The following is a 20,480-nucleotide window of genomic DNA, read 5'->3' on the forward strand; positions in this document are numbered from 1 at the left end:
GATGTCTAACGTTTTTGATGACTAAGATTGCATGAAGTGTATGTGCAAACTCCCCACTTCTCTTACACAAGTTGACTTACTTGGGAATGGATAGCCAGCTTCTGGAGTCTGTACAAACTACTTCTCTGAAGAATGATGCTAGTCACAGGAACCTTTAAGACTCTCTCTCCCTCTTTGTGAAATAATGAAGTACCCAAAGAATACTTCTCAACAACTATCAGTATATATGAACTTCCACAAAGAACAAAATTCACACTTCTCACATAAAAAATTGACTTCTTGTAAGTCACCCATGTCATCTCACATTAGAAACAATTAAGATATATTTACAACAGATTTGGCTTGCTAACCACGACTCTATGAGACAGGAATCATACACATGTCTTGCCTCTAGCAAGTTCAAGTTAAAAGTTACTTAAAAAACTTCTCAACTAAAATGTTCTTTTGTCAATAACAATATTCACAGCTATAAAACAGCACAGCATAACACAGAAGTTCCTGGGCTCTGCCGTATGCTTTCATTACAACTCCCATCGCACGACCGACAAGTACTTGTCAATGCCATTTAACCACCATGTCTACCGTCTTCTCACAATAAGCTTTGGACCTGCACACACAGACAGGTGATATGCAGTCGATAGGGTTCCTTTCTCCCACTCACATCTAAAATATCATGTGTTCGAGATGGTGAAAGGCCAGGTGGTTCTAGAATGTACATGTACGTGGAAATTCTCGAAACACTATGTATCCCCCACCCCCCAGATCGGACACGCAATATTTTATACATAATCATTATGTACGTAACATCACTCACAACATTTCATATCATAACAATATAATTTCCTCATACATGTTTCTACATACATCTTTCACTTCAACAACAATCTTTTTTTCTCTAGAACAATCTTTAGCTGAGCATTTGTTTATTCTGTTCTTATTTCATCTTGCCATCAAGACCTCAACATTTTTTTGTTGTTTTTAGTCATCTTTTATAATACTCATGAATTGCAAGGGCTCTTTCCTTATTTCCAATTGTAAACTGCAGGAATTCATGACACTTGGGTATTCCATTTTCTATTTCTATCCTCTGTACTACCTTTTCTTTAGTATGTACTAGCTCCATTATCTGTTGTAGTTTGGAGGAACTCTAGGTGAAATGAAAGTGTTCTTTTTGACACTTGTGAACTTTCGTAAAATGTAATAATGCTCTTTGTGCATAGAATTCAAACTTTCCGGAATAACGCCTACAAAATTTTGTGACTTTTCTCATGATACTGTCCCTTTTCCCTAGGATCAACACCAATACCATGCTTGTGGGCTGACTTTATGAGAACACTTCCTTTTTCTATTCTGGTAGGTATGCCCCTTTATAAAACATTTCTCTTTTTTTCAGGCCATAGGTCATCCTACCTCCAAGTAGGTATGACTGCCCCATATACTTAGCCAATGCCAGGTACGGCCCCCCTTATCCTCTCTGAGTAGGCCTCATGGTTCATTACCCCAGTATAAGTTCCTATGTATACTATAATTAAGTATTTTCTGGTACAGTTACAAGTCTACTCTACACTTCGCATATACTTCTTAATACTTCATCTAATCCCTGGAGTCCCCCCTCTACTTATCAGCTTCTAACTTTCCAGTAGATACCATTTCTGTATACACTTTTCAATAGATAATATGCTTACTTAGGCTATTCTTCAAGTCCCATGATCCTACAATTTGTAACTTCAGTGTTTGTGTCTAAATTTCTTCTTGTGTGTATGCGGATGTGTGTTCATGTAGTCTGATTCTTCGGCCTTCTTATCGAAAGATAAGATGTAGGGTATTAGAAACCATGGAAACTAGGAAGGACTTCTGCAATAGAAGTAGGTGAATACAGAAAGAGGGAAAAATAGGTAGGTCCTCAAATGAGAAGTAATAAAGGAAATAAATAGAAATGGTTGCTAAGATTGAAGAAGAGAAAGAAGATAGCCCCAAAGGCAGGAAACCCTTCCCACCCCCCTACCTCAGGATCCCTACCCCTCAGGTACTTGAGTGAGACACCAAAGAAGGTTTGGTGTTAAATTGTCTCCTACAGAATGGACATTCCCACCTTCACCCTTTAGGTCCCCAAAGGAAATCTTAGCAACCCTATGGAAAAGGCAAGTGATGAAGAATGAGGCATACTTGTTTGCGACGGTTGTCTGAAAGGTGTGATGTGTGTTTTGTGTTAGCCATGGTTTATTTGCTCTTGTAAACCATGCTTTTATCTACAAAACCCACCTCTTTCAAACATAATACAAACTTTCCCATTTCTATCATATCTCACAAAAGGTATAAAATATTCTATACAAAATAGAAAAACTATATACTACGATGTATTAGTTGTTCAACTAGTCACACAATATTATATTTTCTACAGACGTAATATTCCATTCAGTTCACTTTATCTAAATATCACTTTTTACCTATGATTCTCCAGGATTGTTTTTTATTTGACTGTCGTATCTGATTTCCTAAGATATAAGATTACAGGATAGTTTAAGATTTTAGGAATAGATGACAGAATAGTTTAAGATTTTAAAGGAATTTGGTGCAGGAAAACTATTTTGGAAGAAACACCAAAAACAACTCGAGATCCGACGGTTGTCACTCCACCCGTTAACTCAGAGTGTTAATGTCCCTGGGGGATATATGACTCCACCCGGGTCCCATGGATCTGATATTAACTTTTCTTGTGCACTGGCATACCAGTATTTCTCTTTAAACTTCTTTTGAAAGTCCCCCCACTGCAAATCAGTCACCACTTTACTAGTTAACACAACATTGGGTGAAGTTGTCCATTTTTCCACTTTGTCCTGGATAAGTTTGAATTCTTTCCACAAGTCATCTATAACCTTTCGGGTATCTGAAAGTTCAAAAGAAACAATAGGTGACACATTCATGGATGTCATTCTTTCAGTGACTTTTTGATCTGTAAACCCTTTAAATTGTTCCCCCAAACTACTTATATTTACTATATCACAGTTTGCTATCTTCTCTTGGAATCTTCTTTCTACATTATCCACTTGCACACTTACATATGTAATTTGCGATATGATTGTTGGCATTAACTTATCTTGCTTTTCAACACTCTCTTTTAAAGTATACAATCCCTGCTTTACAGCATCAAACTTAACATTGCATGCATTTTCAAAAGATCCTAACGTTTCATTGATTTCTGCTTCTACAGTATTAAATTTTTCCTCAATATCATATTCTAACTTTTTTGCTAAATCTTGTAATTGATCATTCTGTTTCTGATTAAAGTCCGTGAACAGCTGATTTACATGAATATCCAAGGAACTGGTTAATTTCTTCTTTAAGTCTAATTTCAAATCTTATACTTTATTATTTAAGGTGTCAAATACAGTCTTTAAAGCATCCATGCCTTTGCATAGATTACCAAATTCTTTGCTCTGTGAGTCCACTTTGACATTTAACAAACCTAGATTTGTTGCTTGGCTAATCAAGGTTTAATCTGATTATTTAGAACTTCACTCTGAGCATTTAAACTAGAATGTATCAAACCTATTTCTTTTCTTAGAGTTTCATTCTGAGCATTTGACTGCTGACTCTGGTCATCTAACTTAGCATTTAAAGTTGTACTATGATCATCTAATCAAGAATTCAGTAAGCCTTATTGTATACACTGAGCTTTGATTAGATTTACTAGTTCAGACCAGTCAGGCTCTTCTTTAGTATTTCTCATAGCCGTGGCCGTTTCTGACGCTTCTCCAGTTTACTGAATGTGATCCATGATTTTACAAGCTTTAGACTTTGTGAACATTTAAAAATTAACTTTAAGTATAATAAATACATTAATAAAGTTCATTAAATAGTTTGTATCACTTCTTGCCAAGGTACTAAAGTTCTGTTTTGCACTCACCCAGCGTAGAATTCTTGCAGCTTGGTGAGCAGATGTGACAGCAGTTCAGCACCAGTGAACAACAGCTGGTGCCGGCAGCATCGGATGTAGGCTGATTTCCATATCTGCGTCCCCAAAATGCATGTTAGAGCTGTATACTCCCCACACCAGATCTTCTTAGTCGTATCATTCTAGGCTCATCTCTTAGTTTAATACATCGAGATCTTCTCTCCGGTTTTTCACATTGTGACTTTCTTACATCTTCTTCCTTATTTGCCTTTACAAATTTTCTTCCCTAGATACTCCAGCATAATCCAGTTTCTCTCAATGGTTCTCTTGTCATGTTATGCTCAGTTGCTATGGCAACACTTGATAGCTTTTTCTCTCTTTTTCATCTCAAAATTCCTGTTTTCTTCAGCCCCTTCACACTGGTCGCCATGTTCTAACATTTTTGTGATGACTTTCTTAATAGGCCTTCTCTTCTAAAACTGTGCTCTTTCGACAACACTGTCGGTATATTTGGACTCCATGTGCAATAACAAATTTGCACTTTCATTATAAATATTAGACTTCTTGTAAGTCACCCATGTCATCTCACATTAGAATCAATTAAGCTACATTTACAACAGAGTTGGCCTGATAACCATGACTCTATTATACAGGAATCATACACATGCCTTGCCTCTAGCAAGTTCAAGGTAAAATTTACTTAAAAGTCTTCTCAACTAAAATGTTATTTTGTCACTAACAATATTCAGTTATAAAACAGCACAGAATAACACAGAAGTTCCTTGGTTCTGCCATGGGCTTGCATTACAACTTCCATGGTGCAATTGACAAGTACTTGTCGGTGCTGTTCGACCGCTGTGTCTACCGTCTTCTCACACACAGACAGGTGACACACAGTAGATAGGGTTCCTTTCTCCCACTCACATCTAAAATATCATGTGTTCGAGATGGCGGAAGGCCAAGTGGTTCTAGAATTTACGCAGAAATTCTCGAAACACAACCGAAGCAAATATCACTTCTCCATAGTGATAGCAAAATGTGTCAGCACTGTTAACACAAATTCGTGGCATTTTTATTCACTTCAATAGCAGCCAGCTTGACCAACTGGTAATTAATCTGGAAACAAATGTGCAAAAATTATTACATGCATTAATAAAGTCATTGAAGTTGAAGAGGAGGGAGACAAAAAGATCACTAAAATTGGTATAAAAATGCTTATATCCAAAATATTGCAACAAATAAGACCAGGGACAATAATACAGTCAATTGTACTAGTTATTATGACTTTGACAAACCATTATAATATTTGATTTTAAACTTAAGATAAAAATCCGTATATAATTATCTCACTGTAATAAAACAGTGTAAAATGAAAACTACAGCTAATTTTGAATAGTCTTTGTGATATTTGCGATCGGCACATTAGAACTGATAGGAATTAGCTATTTTCATTCAATTTACATTTTCATTGTTGCACAGTGTTATTTTTGTATTAATGCCTTCACCTATTGTTCTTACTACATTATCCATAACCGTAGTTATTGTTGTTGTTGTTGTGGTCTTCAGTCCTGAGACTGGTTTGATGCAGCTCTCCATGCTACTCTATCCTGTGCAAGCTTTTTCATCTCCCAGTACCTACTGCAACCTACATCCTTCTGAATCTGCTTGGTGTATTCATCTCTTGGTCTCCCTCTACGATTTTTACCCTCCACACTGCCCTCCAATACTAAATTGGTGATCCCTTGATGCCTCAGAATATGTCCTACCAACCAATACCTTCTTCTAGTCAAGTTGTGCCACAAACTTCTCTTTTCCCCAATCCTATTCAACACCTCCTCATTAGTTATGTGATCTACCCATCTAATCTTCAGCATTCTTCTGTAGCACCACATTTCGAAAGCTTCTATTCTCTTCTTGTCTAAGCTATTTATCTTCCATGTTTCACTTCCATACATGGCTACACTCCATACAAATACTTTCAGAAACGACTTCCTGACACTTAAATCTATACTTGATGTTAACAAATTTCTCTTCTTCAGAAACGATTTCCTTCCCATTGCCAGTCTACATTTTATATCCTCTCTACTTCGACCATCATCAGTTATTTTGCTCCCCAAATAGCAAAACTCCTTTACTACTTTAAGTGTCTCATTTCCTAATCTAATACCCTCAACATCACCCGACTTAATTCGACTACATTCCATTATCCTCGTTTTGCTTTTGTTGATGTTCATCTTATATCCTCCCTTCAAGACACTATCCATTCTGTTCAACTGCTGTTCCAAGTCCTTTGCTGTCTCTGAGAGAATTACAATGTCATTGACAAACCTCAAAGTTTTTATTTCTTGTCCATGCATTTTAATACCTACTCCGAATTTTTCTTTTGTTTCCTTCACTGCTTGCTCAATATACAGATTGAATAACATTGGCCGCCCGAAGTGGCCGTGCGGTTAAAGGCGCTGCAGTCTGGAACCGCAAGACCGCTACAGTCGCAGGTTCAAATCCTGCCTCGGGCATGGATGTTTGTGATGTCCTTAGGTTAGTTAGGTTTAACTAGTTCTAAGTTCTAGGGGACTAATGACCTCAGCAGTTGAGTCCCATAGTGCTCAGAGCCATTTGAACCATTTGAATAACATAGGGGATAGGCTACAACCCTGTCTCACTCCCTTCCCAACCACTGCTTCCCTTTCATGTCCCTCGACTCTTATAACTGCCATTTGGTTTATTACTTAATTTTAATTCCTTCTAATGGTAAATATTTTTCTTTTACCCCAAAAATTCTCTGCCTGTTTATAATAGTAGCATTGCAATGATTACCCTTTTCCTTTGTTTTGTTATTCACACATCTTCTTAGTTAGCTCTGGACTAAACTTCTAATGACAAAAATCACAGCCAGTGTTCCTATAATAATTTATAATTTATCAGTACTGGGAGTATTATGCTCCAGTTGTCAAACCATTACTTTTGGTGGTGCCAAATGGCATAGAAGCTTTAAGTACCTGATAATGGGATAATGTAATACCGAAACATGTTGTTAATATTCCACATATTTGACAACCGCTATATAACATTCTCACTACTGATCATGAGACGTTTGTAGGATGGCTTCACAGATCTCTATGCTAATCTTGTAGTTACTAAATTTGTCTTCCTGTGCTAGCACCATTGGCTTTGTCGATTAGCCCTCTTTTTCTTTCTACCCTGAACTGTACAACATATTATTTATATCTAAAAAGAAAGATGATGAAACTTACCAAACAAAAGCGCTGGCAGGTCGATAGACACACAAACAAACACAAACATACACACAAAATTCTAGCTTTCGCAACCAATGGTTGCCTCGTCAGGAAAGAGGGAAGGAGAAGGAATGACAAAAGGATATGGGTTTTAAGGGAGAGGGTAAGGAGTCATTCCAATCCCGGGAGCGGAAAGACTTACCTTAGGGGGAAAAAAGGACAGGTATACACTCGCACACACACACATATCCATGGATGGATATGTGTGTGTGTGCGAGTGTATACCTGTCCTACCATGGATATGTGTGTGTGTGTGAGTGTATACCTGTCCTTTTTTCCCCCTAAGGTGAGTCTTTCCGCTCCCGGGATTGGAATGACTCCTTACCCTCTCCCTTAAAACCCATATCCTTTTGTCATTCCTTCTCCTTCCCTCTTTCCTGACGAGGCAACCATTGGTTGCGAAAGCTAGAATTTTGTGTGTATGTTTGTGTTTGTTTGTGTGTCTATCGACCTGCCAGCGCTTTTGTTTGGTAAGTTTCATCATCTTTCTTTTTAGATATATCTTTCCCACGTGGAATGTTTCCCTCTATTATATTCATATCAACATATTATTTAGGTACATTTAATTCTTTAAGGCGGAAGGTTAACTGTCTCAGAGTCATCACTATGTTGGCTGTATTTCCTCACAGTGATTACTCCTTCTCTATTTTTCACACACTTGTAATCTCAGAAAATCTTAACTTTGTGATCTCCTCTCCTTTAACAGTTGTAAGAATCACTCAGATGCAGAAAATCTTGGCCACCCTTGAGTTATGCTGTCTGCCAGAAATGTTGGTAACTGTCCCTCAATGCAGGTTGGAATGAACTCATCAAATGGCCTCCTGCAGGCTGCCTGGAACCATGCATCAGAGCCATTAGCAGCACAACATAATGTTGAATCCCCATCCGCACATGGCAAAGAACTGAAGCCCAGATTCCACCAGCTAAACTTCCATGTAATCGTCCTATCAAAAATGTCCCTAAAACATCACAAATGGTCTGCTGTGTTTATCTTATGGCCGACAGGCTAAGCAAGCATGGTGGAGATATCAGTACATATGTCGGATCTGACCTCATACTTGAAGTCTTAAATGCATCGAACCCTATCAGAACAAGAAAGGATGAATTCTTGTTGACTGAGATAAGTGTACAGGGTCAGAAGTGATAAACTGATGTTGTCTACAAGCCACCAAAAATCAGTTCAATGGATTACATTCATTTCAGTGTCAATGGAAACATAGAATCGTAATGGGAGATACGAACATGGACTTTTGAGAGATATCCCCTCCATATAAACCTAAGAAGATAATTTAGTCACAACAATATTTACTTCCATTACAACCCAATCACCATACAGTACACAATCATGCTCTTATAGATGTAATCACAAAAAAAAGTTTGATGAAGTAAGAGATAGAGGAAGAGAAGAGAGTCACAATAACTGCTGATTTCAACATAGATATAGCCAGTGAAGCCAACAACTCAACAAAATTCATTGATATGATTCAAATAAGGGGTTTCACTGCAAATTTCACTGATTTTTCTCAAGTAAACAAAATGTCTGCAACAGGCATAGATAATACAGGGTGTCCGATAAGTCTTTCCCTGATTACATAAATTGATAACTCAGGCTAGAAGTTAGATACAAATATGAAACTGGTGTCTAATTGTTTACAAACTATTAAAGTTTTTTTCACACATCAGTAAACTTCCACATGAGTACCCTTGGTAGCACTTACCACATCTAGGCGATATTCAATTTGCATCCACACATTAGCCAACATCACTGGGGGATCGATTCGACTGTGGTTATCCGTTGCCCAGGGTTTCAAGATCTGGTACACGCATTTGGGAGACCTTGTCCTTGACATAACCCCATAAAACCAAGTCTAATGGGGTTATATCAGGAGAGCCTGAAGGCCAAACCATTGGCCCATCATGACCAATCCATTGCCCAGGAAAGGTCATATCGAGATAGGCACGGATGGCCAAACTCCAATGAGGCGGTACACCGTCTCGCTAAAACAAGACATTGGGGTGATACTGAAGCAGCTGAGGAACAGCATACAGTTGCAACATGTCCAGATACACTGCAGATGTGATGGTAGCCTCAGCGAAGAAGAATGACCCGATAATTCGATCGTGCAATAGCGCGCACCAAACATTCACCTTTGGACTGCCTCTGGTGCACTCCATGACCTCGCGCCAGGGGGTTGTGAACCTCAAATGCGCACATTATGGTGATTCACTACTCCACTGACAAAAAAGGTTGTTTCATCAGAAAAAGCAATTCGTCTGAGATAACCATCATTGTCCTCAATATGAGATAGCATTTCGAAGTCATATTGACATGTACTGTCACTGGGCAACAAGGCCTGAACGATTTGCACTTTGTATGCACGAAACAATAAACGTTTGTGTAAAATGTCATGGAGAGAGCTTTTTGGCATCTGTAATTCACGTGAGGCCCTGCACACCGTTTTCTTCGGACTTCGCAGAAATGACTGCCTTTCAGCTTCCAACCTGTCTGCTGAGGTTCTTGGTCGACCAGACCTTGGAAGGTCAGCAACCAATCCTGTGTTCTTGAACCTCTCATACCAGGCTTTAATGCTCTTGACATTAGGTGGATTCCTTCCAAATGTTGTCTGGAAGTGTCTCTGCTCTGTGGTTGGTGATCGTGTCTCATGGTACCACAGGACACACTGTGCCTTCTCCTGATTGGTTAACATGGCTTCATGGGCACTGCACCTCATCCACTATTTACGTACTGTGAACCTATAACAGAAAAAAAACTTTGATAATTGTAAACAATTTGACACAAGTTTCAGATTTGTATATTACTTCTAGCCTGAGTTATCAATTTATGTAATCAGGGAAAGACTTTTCAGACACCGTGTATTTTAATCACTTACACTTATAATGAGGAAAATAAGTTTTGTTTAGATTTAGGACTTTCTGATCATTGTACTCTGTTTATGGAGTTAACAAGAACCATAGAACATTCCTTGAAAAAAACCTACACCAAACGCCAGTTCAGTAAAGAAAATATGATCTTATTCTACCATTGATTAAATAAGGTGGAGTGGGCTATAGGTCATGCCCTGAAAATTTTGCTACTTTCTTGGAAGACTTCCTACATGTTTTTAATGAAACTTTCCCCATTATTGCACATCATAAAAAAGTAGAAAATAAAGTAAAGTGCATTACTGAAGGAATAAAAATCTCTAGTGCAAGAAAAAGATGGCTACATAGGGAACTAAAACATAATAAAAGGTCCTGATTTTGTTACCTATGTAAAAAATTACAACAATATGTTTTAAAAAATATTAAATCAAAGGCATTATGATTAGTGATCAAAGGTGGAACAGGTGCTACAGGTAGAGGCCATGATATTTCTGAAATCAAGGTAGAGGATGATACTATTGTAAATCCTGTGCAAATTTCTGAATTATTTTATTAGTTCTCTGTAAATGAAAACAAATAAAAAATCAGTGTAGAAGATAACTCAGACAAGGTAAATTTCTTCAACAGTGAGCAATCTGATGGTGAACTTTTCAGTACATTTACCAAAACTACTGTAAAAGGTATAGAAGATATGATACTGTAGCTAAAAGGTAAAACAACAGTAAGGTGGGATGCCATACCAACAAAAGTGTTAAAAAATAATTGCACAGCCACCAACTACAATAATTAACTAGTCCCTTCAAGAAGGTTATGTTCCAGACACACTGAAGTACACTGTAGTTAAGCCACTATTCAAAAAATGCACGAAAGAACATATGGGAAACTATCGCCCAGTCTCTCTTCTTATATCAATATCAAAAGTGTTTGAAAAGGTAGTCACCATATGAATTGAAAATTTCATATAAAAATTAAAAATAAACTCAGAATATCAGTGCGGATTTCAAAAAGGCAAAACCACAATATATGGTATAAATAATTTTGTTGATAAAATTAGCTCATCTCTAGACAGCTCACTGCATGCTGCAGGAATTTTTTGTGACCTATCAAAGGCCTTTGGTAGTGTGAATCATTCCTTTCTACTCTGTAAACTGAGAAAGTATAGAATCAGGGGCATGGTATTAGAATTGTTTAAGTTCTGACTAACAACTGAAGACAAAGAGTGATTATATCATCAGAGAGAGGAACTTATACTTCAAAATGGAAAACCATTTCACATGGAGTACCCCAAGGTTCTGTCCTAGGTCCCATTCTGTTTCTGTTTTACATAAATGATTTGTCACTTAATATTGAGTGCCACTCAGTTTTATTTGCAGATGACACATCTGTAATCATTGAAAGTAACAATGTAGAGTGCTGCAACGCCCAATATTTGACAGGTCACAGTTTGCCTATTGATGGGGGGACCAAGCTGCTAATCCGGCCCCACACGACTTGGCTCGGTCACGTACTTGCCCCATGTCTGTCGTCCGGACTCCGGACACGCGGATAACCGAGCATGACTTGTCACCACTGACGTCTCACCTTGCCTCGCCCCAGCTCGCTGCACTGCTGTACTTTACAAATCCAACGCCCCTCTCTCTCTCTCTCTCTCTCTCTCTCTCTCTCTCTCTCTCTCACACACACACACACACACACACACTCACACACACACACACACACACACACACACACACACACACACACATGCACAAACAATGTATTTATCTCTGTCTCTCTCTGTTTTAATACAAAAGTAACGTTTCCAAGAACGGGTACGTGACACAGCTAAATTCATAAAGCACTTGGAAAGTAAAATTGTATTTCAATACAATCACGGATAGAAGACGAGTCTCATTTCCAAACAGAAGATATATTTTTCCTTTCATTAATAGGAAACATTAAATAAGGGCTGTCCCTGTAACTAGAAGACAACCATCTTCATAAAGAAAGCATGTTGTTGTTGTTGTGGTCTTCAGTCCTGAGACTGGTTTGATGCAGCTCTCCATGCTACTCTATCCTGTGCAAGCTTTTTCATCTCCCAGTACCTACTGCAACCTACATCCTTCTGAATCTGCTTAGTGTATTCATCTCTTGGTCTCCCTCTACGATTTTTACCCTCCACGCTGCCCTCCAATACTAAATTGGTGATCCCTTGATGCCTCAGAACATGTCCTACCAACCGATCCCTTCTTCTGGTCAAGTTGTGCCACAAACTTCTCTCCTCCCCAATCCTATTCAATACCTCGTCATTAGTTATGTGATCTACCCATCTAATCTTCAGCATTCTTTTGTAGCACCACATTTCGAAAGCTTCTATTCTCTTCTTGTCCAAACTATTTATCGTCCATGTTTCACTTCCATACATGGCTACACTCCATACGAATACTTTCAGAAATGACTTCCTGACACTTAAATCAATACTGGATGTTAACAAATTTCTCTTCTTCAGAAACGCTTTCCTTGTCATTGCCAGCCTACATTTTATATCCTCTCTACTTCGACCATCATCAGTTATTTTGCTCCCCAAATAGCAAAACTCCTTTACTACTTTAAGTGCCTCATTTCCTAATCTAATTCCCTCAGCATCACCCGACTTAATTAGACTACATTCCATTATCCTTGTTTTGCTTTTGTTGATGTTCATCTTATATCCTCCTTTCAAGACACTGTCCATTCCATTCAACTGCTCTTCCAAGTCCTTTGCTGTCTCTGACAGAATTACAATGTCATCGGCGAACCTCAAAGTTTTTATTTCTTCTCCATGAATTTTAATACCTACCCCGAATTTTTCTTTTGTTTCCTTTACTGCTTGCTCAATATACAGATTGAACAACATCGGAGAGAGGCTACAACCCTGTCTTACTCCCTTCCCAACCACTGCTTCCCTTTCATGTCCCTCGGCTCTTATAACTGCCATCTGGTTTCTGTACAAATTGTAAATAGCCTTTCGCTCCCTGTATTTTACCCCTGCCACCTTTAGAATTTGAAGGAGAGTATTCCAGTCAACATTGTCAAAAGCTTTCTCTAAGTCTACAAGTGCTAGAAACGTAGGTTTGCCTTTCTTTAATCTTTCTTCTAAGATAAGTCGTAAGGTCAGTATTGCCTCACGTGTTCCAGTGTTTCTACGGAATCCAAACTGATCTTCCCCGAGGTTGGCTTCTACTAGTTTTTCCATTCGTCTGTAAAGAATTCGTGTTAGTATTTTGCAGCTGTGACTTATTAAGCTGATAGTTCGGTAATTTTCACATCTGTCAACACCTGCTTTCTTTGGGATTGGAATTATTATATTCTTCTTGAAGTCTGAGGGTATTTCGCCTGTTTCATACATCTTGCTCACCAGGTGGTAGAGTTTTGTCAGGACTGGCTCTCCCACGGCCGTCAGTAGTTTCAATGGAATATTGTCTACTCCGGGGGCCTTGTTTCGACTCAGGTCTTTCAGTGCTCTGTCAAACTCTTCACGCAGTATTGTATCTCCCATTTCATCTTCATCTACATCCTCTTCCATTTCCATAATATTGTTCTCAAGTACATCGCCCTTGTATAGACCCTCTATATACACCTTCCACCTTTCTGCTTTCCCTTCTTTGCTTAGAACTGGGTTTCCATCTGAGCTCTTGATATTCATACAAGTCATTCTCTTATCTCCAAAGGTCTCTTTAATTTTCCTGTAGGCGGTATCTATCTTACCCCTAGTGAGATAGGCCTCTACATCCTTACATTTGTCCTCTAGCCATCCCTGCTTAGCCATTTTGCACTTCCTGTCGATCTCATTTTTGAGACGTTTGTATTCCTTTTTGCCTGTTTCACTTACTGCATTTTTATATTTTCTCCTTTCATCAATTAAATTCAATATTTCTTCTGTTACCCAATGATTTCTACTAGCCCTCGTCTTTTTACCTACTTGATCCTCTGCTGCCTTCACTACTTCACCCCTCAAAGCTACCCATTCTTCTTCTACTGAAAAGCATACAAAGAACATTAAACATTTACAGACATAACTTGTCATACTTTTCACTTGTTTGCAACAGAAACAAAATTATAGTTATTGTTAATCAGCAGTAAATCACTAACGTGTTCCAGATTTAATTGGCTGCATTGATTTGTTAATAACGTGACGGCTTTACTAAAGCATCTCTCACTAGGTGCACTTGTTGCTGGGATACATAAAATACATCTTGCAACTGGAGCGAGACCTGGTAGATGTGTTTCATGTCTGCTCCACCACTTTAAGATGTCATCATCATCTCCTGGGTGCATTATAATGTAGAGATCTACTTCATATTGAATTATAACATTCCCATTTCTCTGTAATACCCTATCCACTAACTATGCAAAAACGATTATGTTAATAATTGTATGTTGTACCTGCGTAAGTGGCACACATTTGTTGCACATTGCTAAGAATTTTGTGCTTTTCATTTATTTCAAGCATATTAAGATCATTGAAAGATGGCCAAAGAAACAGCAATTTTATGTCTGGAAGTGATCACAATCTTCTCACAAACAAAAGTCAGGGCTCCATTTTTAATCCTTTGTACCTCCTGTTAAAAAATACAAATGGTTCAAATGGCTCTGAGCACTATGGGACTTAACATCTGAGGTCATCTGTCTGCTAGAACTTAGAACTACTTAAACCTAACTAACCTAAGGACATGACACACATCCATGCCCGAGGCAGGATTCGAACCTGCCACCATAGCTGTCGCGCAGTTCCAGACTGGAGCCTAGAACCGCTCGGCCACTGTTGCTGGCCTAAAAAATACTGTTAGTACACATCAATTACGCTAGTTAATTATAAATCTATCACGTATCATAATGAAACAGTGCTTTTAACTGCAGTAATTACTCACCTTAGGGTCAGTGTCATTGACACTGCAAATTTGTTGCCTATTGTGAAAGCAAAGAAGAACTAACTGGATTGTCGGTTCTTTTTTGCCTTCTAATTCATCTGTGGCCTCTTTAAATGGTCTCAGAAAATGTGCAGTTTGTCCTGCAAGCTCACTATCATATCCTTGCAATCTGTAAGCGGAGTCCTTTTCTGTCAGCAAAGCAGCAGCTTCGTTGTACTGTGTGTGTAAGGATTCCAGCATAGTGTACAAGCTGTTCCAGCATATGCAGACCTCTTGTTTCGACGATGATTTCAAAGATGAGCAGGGGCCACTTTTCTTAATGTACCTTACAATGCATTTTGCAGTATTTACTGTTGATGCAATGTTCGGGACATGATTAACAAGAAGTTATCTTCATTGAAAGTATGGATAAGTGCTGTGTTTATATAATGAGCAGCACAAGGAATTCTTTCATGATTCCGATGTCCCCAATCAGCCATCCTCTCTTCAATTTCTTTCATAACATTTACTCCCATTGTATTAACGTCCGGGTATTTTGTTGTAAATAAAACATTGTTCACAAGAGACCAATCTGTGTTAATTTAATGTGCTGTAAGCGTGAAATAGTCCATCTGATTATGCGAATCAGTCCACATATGAATTGTTGCAGCAAATGTTTTACTAATAACTTCTGCAATAACAGAAGTCATTATGCTGTTTCATATTGCACCAGCTTGTTCTTTGACATGTCTGCTTATAATATAGGGATGTGGCATGACATCTGCCATGTTTTCTCCATAATGCACATCTAGATGTATTAATTCTTGGCCTAGTTCTCCGAAACCTTCACCAGAAACAGCATTAAAAGGTTTGAAATTTTTAGCACACAGTGCAACACACTTTGCTGTAATACTATTTATTGTTACTGCCAGTATCCCTGAAGGAACTGTATCTTTGTGAGGTTTCTTGCAACTGTGTTACTTTAAATGAGTGGTTCCCAACTGGAAACGCAATAATGTGGAGCAGTTTATGCACAATACGTACCCAGTAGACGCACTGTTTTAGTCTACAACCAGCAGAAATGTACTCCATACTTGGCTTTTTAGACCTTCCCATTTCTTCAATGTGTAAACATTGGTTTCAATCTTAAGCCTTACTGCACTGGCTGCTTCACACTGCATGTTTACAGAGAGAGACACACCACAAATGAGAAGACCATACTGGCTGCAGTCTGACATGGATAATGACACATGTAATGTGTTTGAAGTTACATGCTATGTATTCGGTCACAGATTCTATGCTTGGTCACTAGAACTAGTGCAGGCAGCCTATCCAGTTAGGGTGTGCTTGACCCATCTTGTATTTTGTGCTCACTTACTCGGTCATGCAGGACTCTATAACAATGCTGACCAAATTCCACAAACTGTATTAAATACTTAAGAAAAATTAGATACCTGGTTTGATTTAAATAGGTTAAAATTAAACCTGGAAAAGACTCAGTTAGTGCAGTTTAAAACAAAACAAGCAGAATTGATATTCAGGTCATTCACAGAAACCAGGATTTTCAGGAAGCTAGCTGTGTGAATTTCCTAGGAATGCAACTAGATAAAAATCTATCATGGGGATCTCATGTACAGTACCTTGCAAATAAATTAAATAGCCTAGCATTTGCAGTGAGGATACTATACAATGCTACCAGTATGGACACAAGAAAAGTAGTATATCACAGCTACTTTGAGTCAGTAGTAAGCTACAGAATTGTATGTTGGGCTACCTCAATCCATATATGTCTAATTCTAAAGCTTCAGAAAACCATCATTAGAAATATGCACAATATAGGGCTAAGAAAATCATGTTGCCCACTCCTAAAAAATCTAAGTATATTAAGTGTTCCCTCACTATACATATATGAGCTGATTTTCTTTGTACACAATAATCCTGATTTATTTGTAGCAAATCATTTTCAACATGATTATAGCACCAGAAATCAAAATAATTTTATGCTGCCCACCCACCATTTACAACCTTATGCTCAAACTCCACATTATATGGATGTGAAAATTTATAACAAATTGAAAGAAAGAGAATTGCTCAGCATAAATTTAGAAACACTGAAAAAACCTTATATGAGTGCAGGTGTTACTTATTCAGTAGAAGATTTTATAAATGACAATCTGAAAATTTGAGCTGGAGAGATCAAGTACGTAGGACTGTTGATTTTTAAAAGTTTGTTACTTTTGAAGAAAAAATATTAATTGCCTAATTAATTATTCAGTATTGCATATTATATTACTGATATTATAAGCAAAACTGCAAACCAGTTTTTGTGTTTGACAAGTGTCCTGTACATTAATTCAGTGGGTTGAAATTGTATGTTACAAGACAATAAACTTCTATTTTGTTCTATTCAAATTTTTCCTCCAGGCCTCAGAGTAATATTCCTGGCGTATGCCTCACAGCCCCTAAAGCTTAAATCAAGTTACATAATTTCTAGGAATATTAAACACACAGGCCATGATGCTGTAACAGCTGATTACTCAGAACCCTTGTGGCATCAGTTAATCAGTGTCTGTGATTGATTGCAAAATCCATGGACTTAGTAATAAAATCGCTACTTTCTATGGTAAACATAATCTTATAAGTACTATCTGTGGATGAAAATTTCCTGCTTCTTTGCTGACAACTGAATTATGTCACATGATACACAACAGGGATGCTACTCATATATATTTCAAGACAAATCTGAAACCCAAACATTACAAAAAATAAAGGAAGTTAAGCAAGAAGGTAAAGCAATGTATTCACAGTGTCAAATTCAGGCATGCTTGTTCATTTGTATGCAGCAATATGGCACCTGCAGCTCTGTGGAAGAATCTCCACAGCTTGAGTATAAGAAAGACAAAATCAGAAACTGCCTTTCAGGTTATAGCTGATGAACTTATTTTCAGGTTTCAGCTGATAAACTGGATGAATTTTCTCATTGCTACTCAACTCCCTTGCAGCAAGGAATTATTTTCCAAGAGAATCCCCAAATTACATTACTAACCACAAAAGTTCGCACCTAAAAGGTGTAACAGTAAATACAACAAGAAAAGCAAAAATGAGAATCTCTTCTGAAAGCAAAAGACAATGATGGTATCAGTGTAACCATAATTGAGAATGTCACTGATAGTTAAGTATCTATCTTTGCAGCATAATTAATTTCACTGATAGCTTATTACCTGTCTTAACAGCATATTTAATTTTTCTGTCATGTAGGGGACATATCTCCCTCCATGAAAAAGATGCATAGAGTGACCTATCCCTGAAATTGAAAACCCACAATCACCTTATGTTTACCAACTGTATTACCTATTGTATCCAAAGCCCTGGGATCTATTGCTGAATACTTACATGTATTCAACTGATATGACAAATATTAACATGGTAAACACTATAGTGCAAAAACTGCACTAATTAATGTAAGTGATAACCTGAAATGTGGCTTGGAAACTGTGAAGCCACAAAATTGACCCTACTATGCTTCAGAAAGTCGGAAGGTTAGTTGGTGGGCAGGGGAGAGGTGGGGAGACGGGGTAGTGGAAAAGGAGAAAAGTAAAAAGACTGGGTGTGATGATGGAATGAGGGCTGTATAGTGCTGGAAAGAGAACAGGGAGGCTGGATGGGCGAGGACAATGACTAATGAATGTTGAGGCCAGGAGGGTTACAGGAACGTAGGATAAATAGCAGGGAAAGTTCCCACCTGCACAATTCAGAAAAGCTAGTGTTGGTGGGAAGGATCCATATGGCACAGGCTGTGAAGGATGTCATGTTTGGCAGTGTGTTCAGCAACCAGGTGGTCCACTTGTTTCTTGGCCACAGTTGTCAGTAGCCATTCACGTGGACAGGCATCTTGTTGTTTGCTATGCCCATGTAGAATGCAACACAGTGCTTGCAGCTTAGCTTGTAGAGCTAAATAAATCAATACATAAAATAAAGTACTCCACTCTTGTTCACCTCTCTTTTCATTTCCATATCTCTTTGTTTCATTTTGGATCATCTCTCTTTCTCTGCATTTGTTCTGGGAGAGACTCCACTGCTTCCTTGTGTAGGTAACAGCCACGTGTATATGTTGCATGCAAGTAGTAATTTGTAGCCTAAACTCTTTCTCCTGCTCCTGCTCCTCCTCCTCCTTCTTGATCTATTTATGTCAAGCTACTTTCCTTTTCTCATTTCTTTCTAGATTGGCTGGAGTACTGATAGATAGAAGGTGTGTGTGTGTGTGTGTGTGTGTGTGTGTGTGTGTGTGTGTGTGTGTGTGTGTGTGTGTGTGTGCGCATATTGCCATTTTTTCCTGTCTGCTGCTCAATGTTGTTTCTGTTCAGTGAGAAACATTGTATCCCACTTTATTTAATGATTGATCAATGTGTTCTGTAGCACCGTAGGATGATAGTGTGTGCTAAAATGATAGATAATAGTGAATGTAATTCTTATGATACTGATTTCACAGGTTTCAGTCTGCAGCATGTATTACACCTTGTGGGAGTTTAGTGTTTTGTGGCAGTGAAGATGGCACTGTTCATGTGTGGAATGCAGATACTGGTGATGAAGCAGCAATATACATGAAGCTTAAGTTTGGTGGCAGTGGAAGTTGTGCAGTCAGTTCTGTAACATATCACCCTCATGATCACATAGTGGCATTTGCATCACATAGTTCTTTCTCCCACATCCTGCTGTGTTCATTCAGTAAACAAGAACATTCCAATACATTAGGAATTCATTTCTTTAGGGACTGTAGTGCAACCTATATTACAAGAGGAGCTGATGATGAAGACAATAGTTATAATGATGATGATCCAATTCAGAGGAGCCTCACATCACTTTCTGCTTCAAAAGGAATGCGTAAATTGTCTGATTCTCTGCTGAATATGAGATTCCTAAAAAGGAATCAACAGGTGGAAAATCTTAAGTATTTACAATCACCGCCTTCTGAGGAAATTGGAGACAGCAGCGATGTAGTAGATAACACTGACACACGTTTGCTTGGCATCATACAGGAAATGGATAAAATTTTATCAAACACTTCATCAAAAGCCAGTAGCCAGTGCATTAGTTTCTCACAACTGCACAATGAAGAAAATGAAGTTCCCTCAAAAGTTTGCAGTCAACACAGTAACAAAACACACTATACCTCATAATATACCAAATCCGAGATAAAGTGATACTTTTATGAGAGGCACATAGAAAATTTTAATCTTGTTGTAATGTGAAGTGTATATAATAAAGATTATGTTGATCTGTTTGCAAAATCTGTTGAAATTACATAAATTATTTTGAATATAAATGTGACTGATCTGTAATGACTCCTATCCATCCTGCTGTCCTCGTCTCCATTATTCTTTTGATGAGTATGTACTTCTGTTTGTTACTTGTATTTGACATAAAAACTGATTTAGTTTTGGGCACACCTACAAGAACTATTTTTTCTGAGAATATCTGTGTCACTTGATTTCATTTAGTAATTAAATCAAGAGAGTAATCTGTTTAAAACTAACATCA

The 20,480-nt window shown here is 38.0% G+C and overlaps 1 protein-coding gene across 1 annotated transcript in view; it reads left to right on the forward strand.

Moving 5' to 3' along the window:
• LOC124789974 (jouberin-like) overlaps nt 1-20,187 on the forward strand; it is a 281,563-nt gene extending 261,376 nt beyond the window's left edge. Inside the window, exon 11 of the mRNA XM_047257514.1 lies at nt 19,432-20,187. Within this exon, the coding sequence (XP_047113470.1) occupies nt 19,432-20,119 (688 nt within the window). The 3' untranslated portion in view covers nt 20,120-20,187. The remainder of the gene's footprint in view (nt 1-19,431) is intronic.
• The last annotated feature ends 293 nt before the right edge of the window (nt 20,188-20,480 follow it).

This window comes from Schistocerca piceifrons, chromosome 3 (genome assembly GCF_021461385.2).
Source record: "Schistocerca piceifrons isolate TAMUIC-IGC-003096 chromosome 3, iqSchPice1.1, whole genome shotgun sequence".
Lineage (NCBI taxonomy): Eukaryota > Metazoa > Arthropoda > Insecta > Orthoptera > Acrididae > Schistocerca > Schistocerca piceifrons.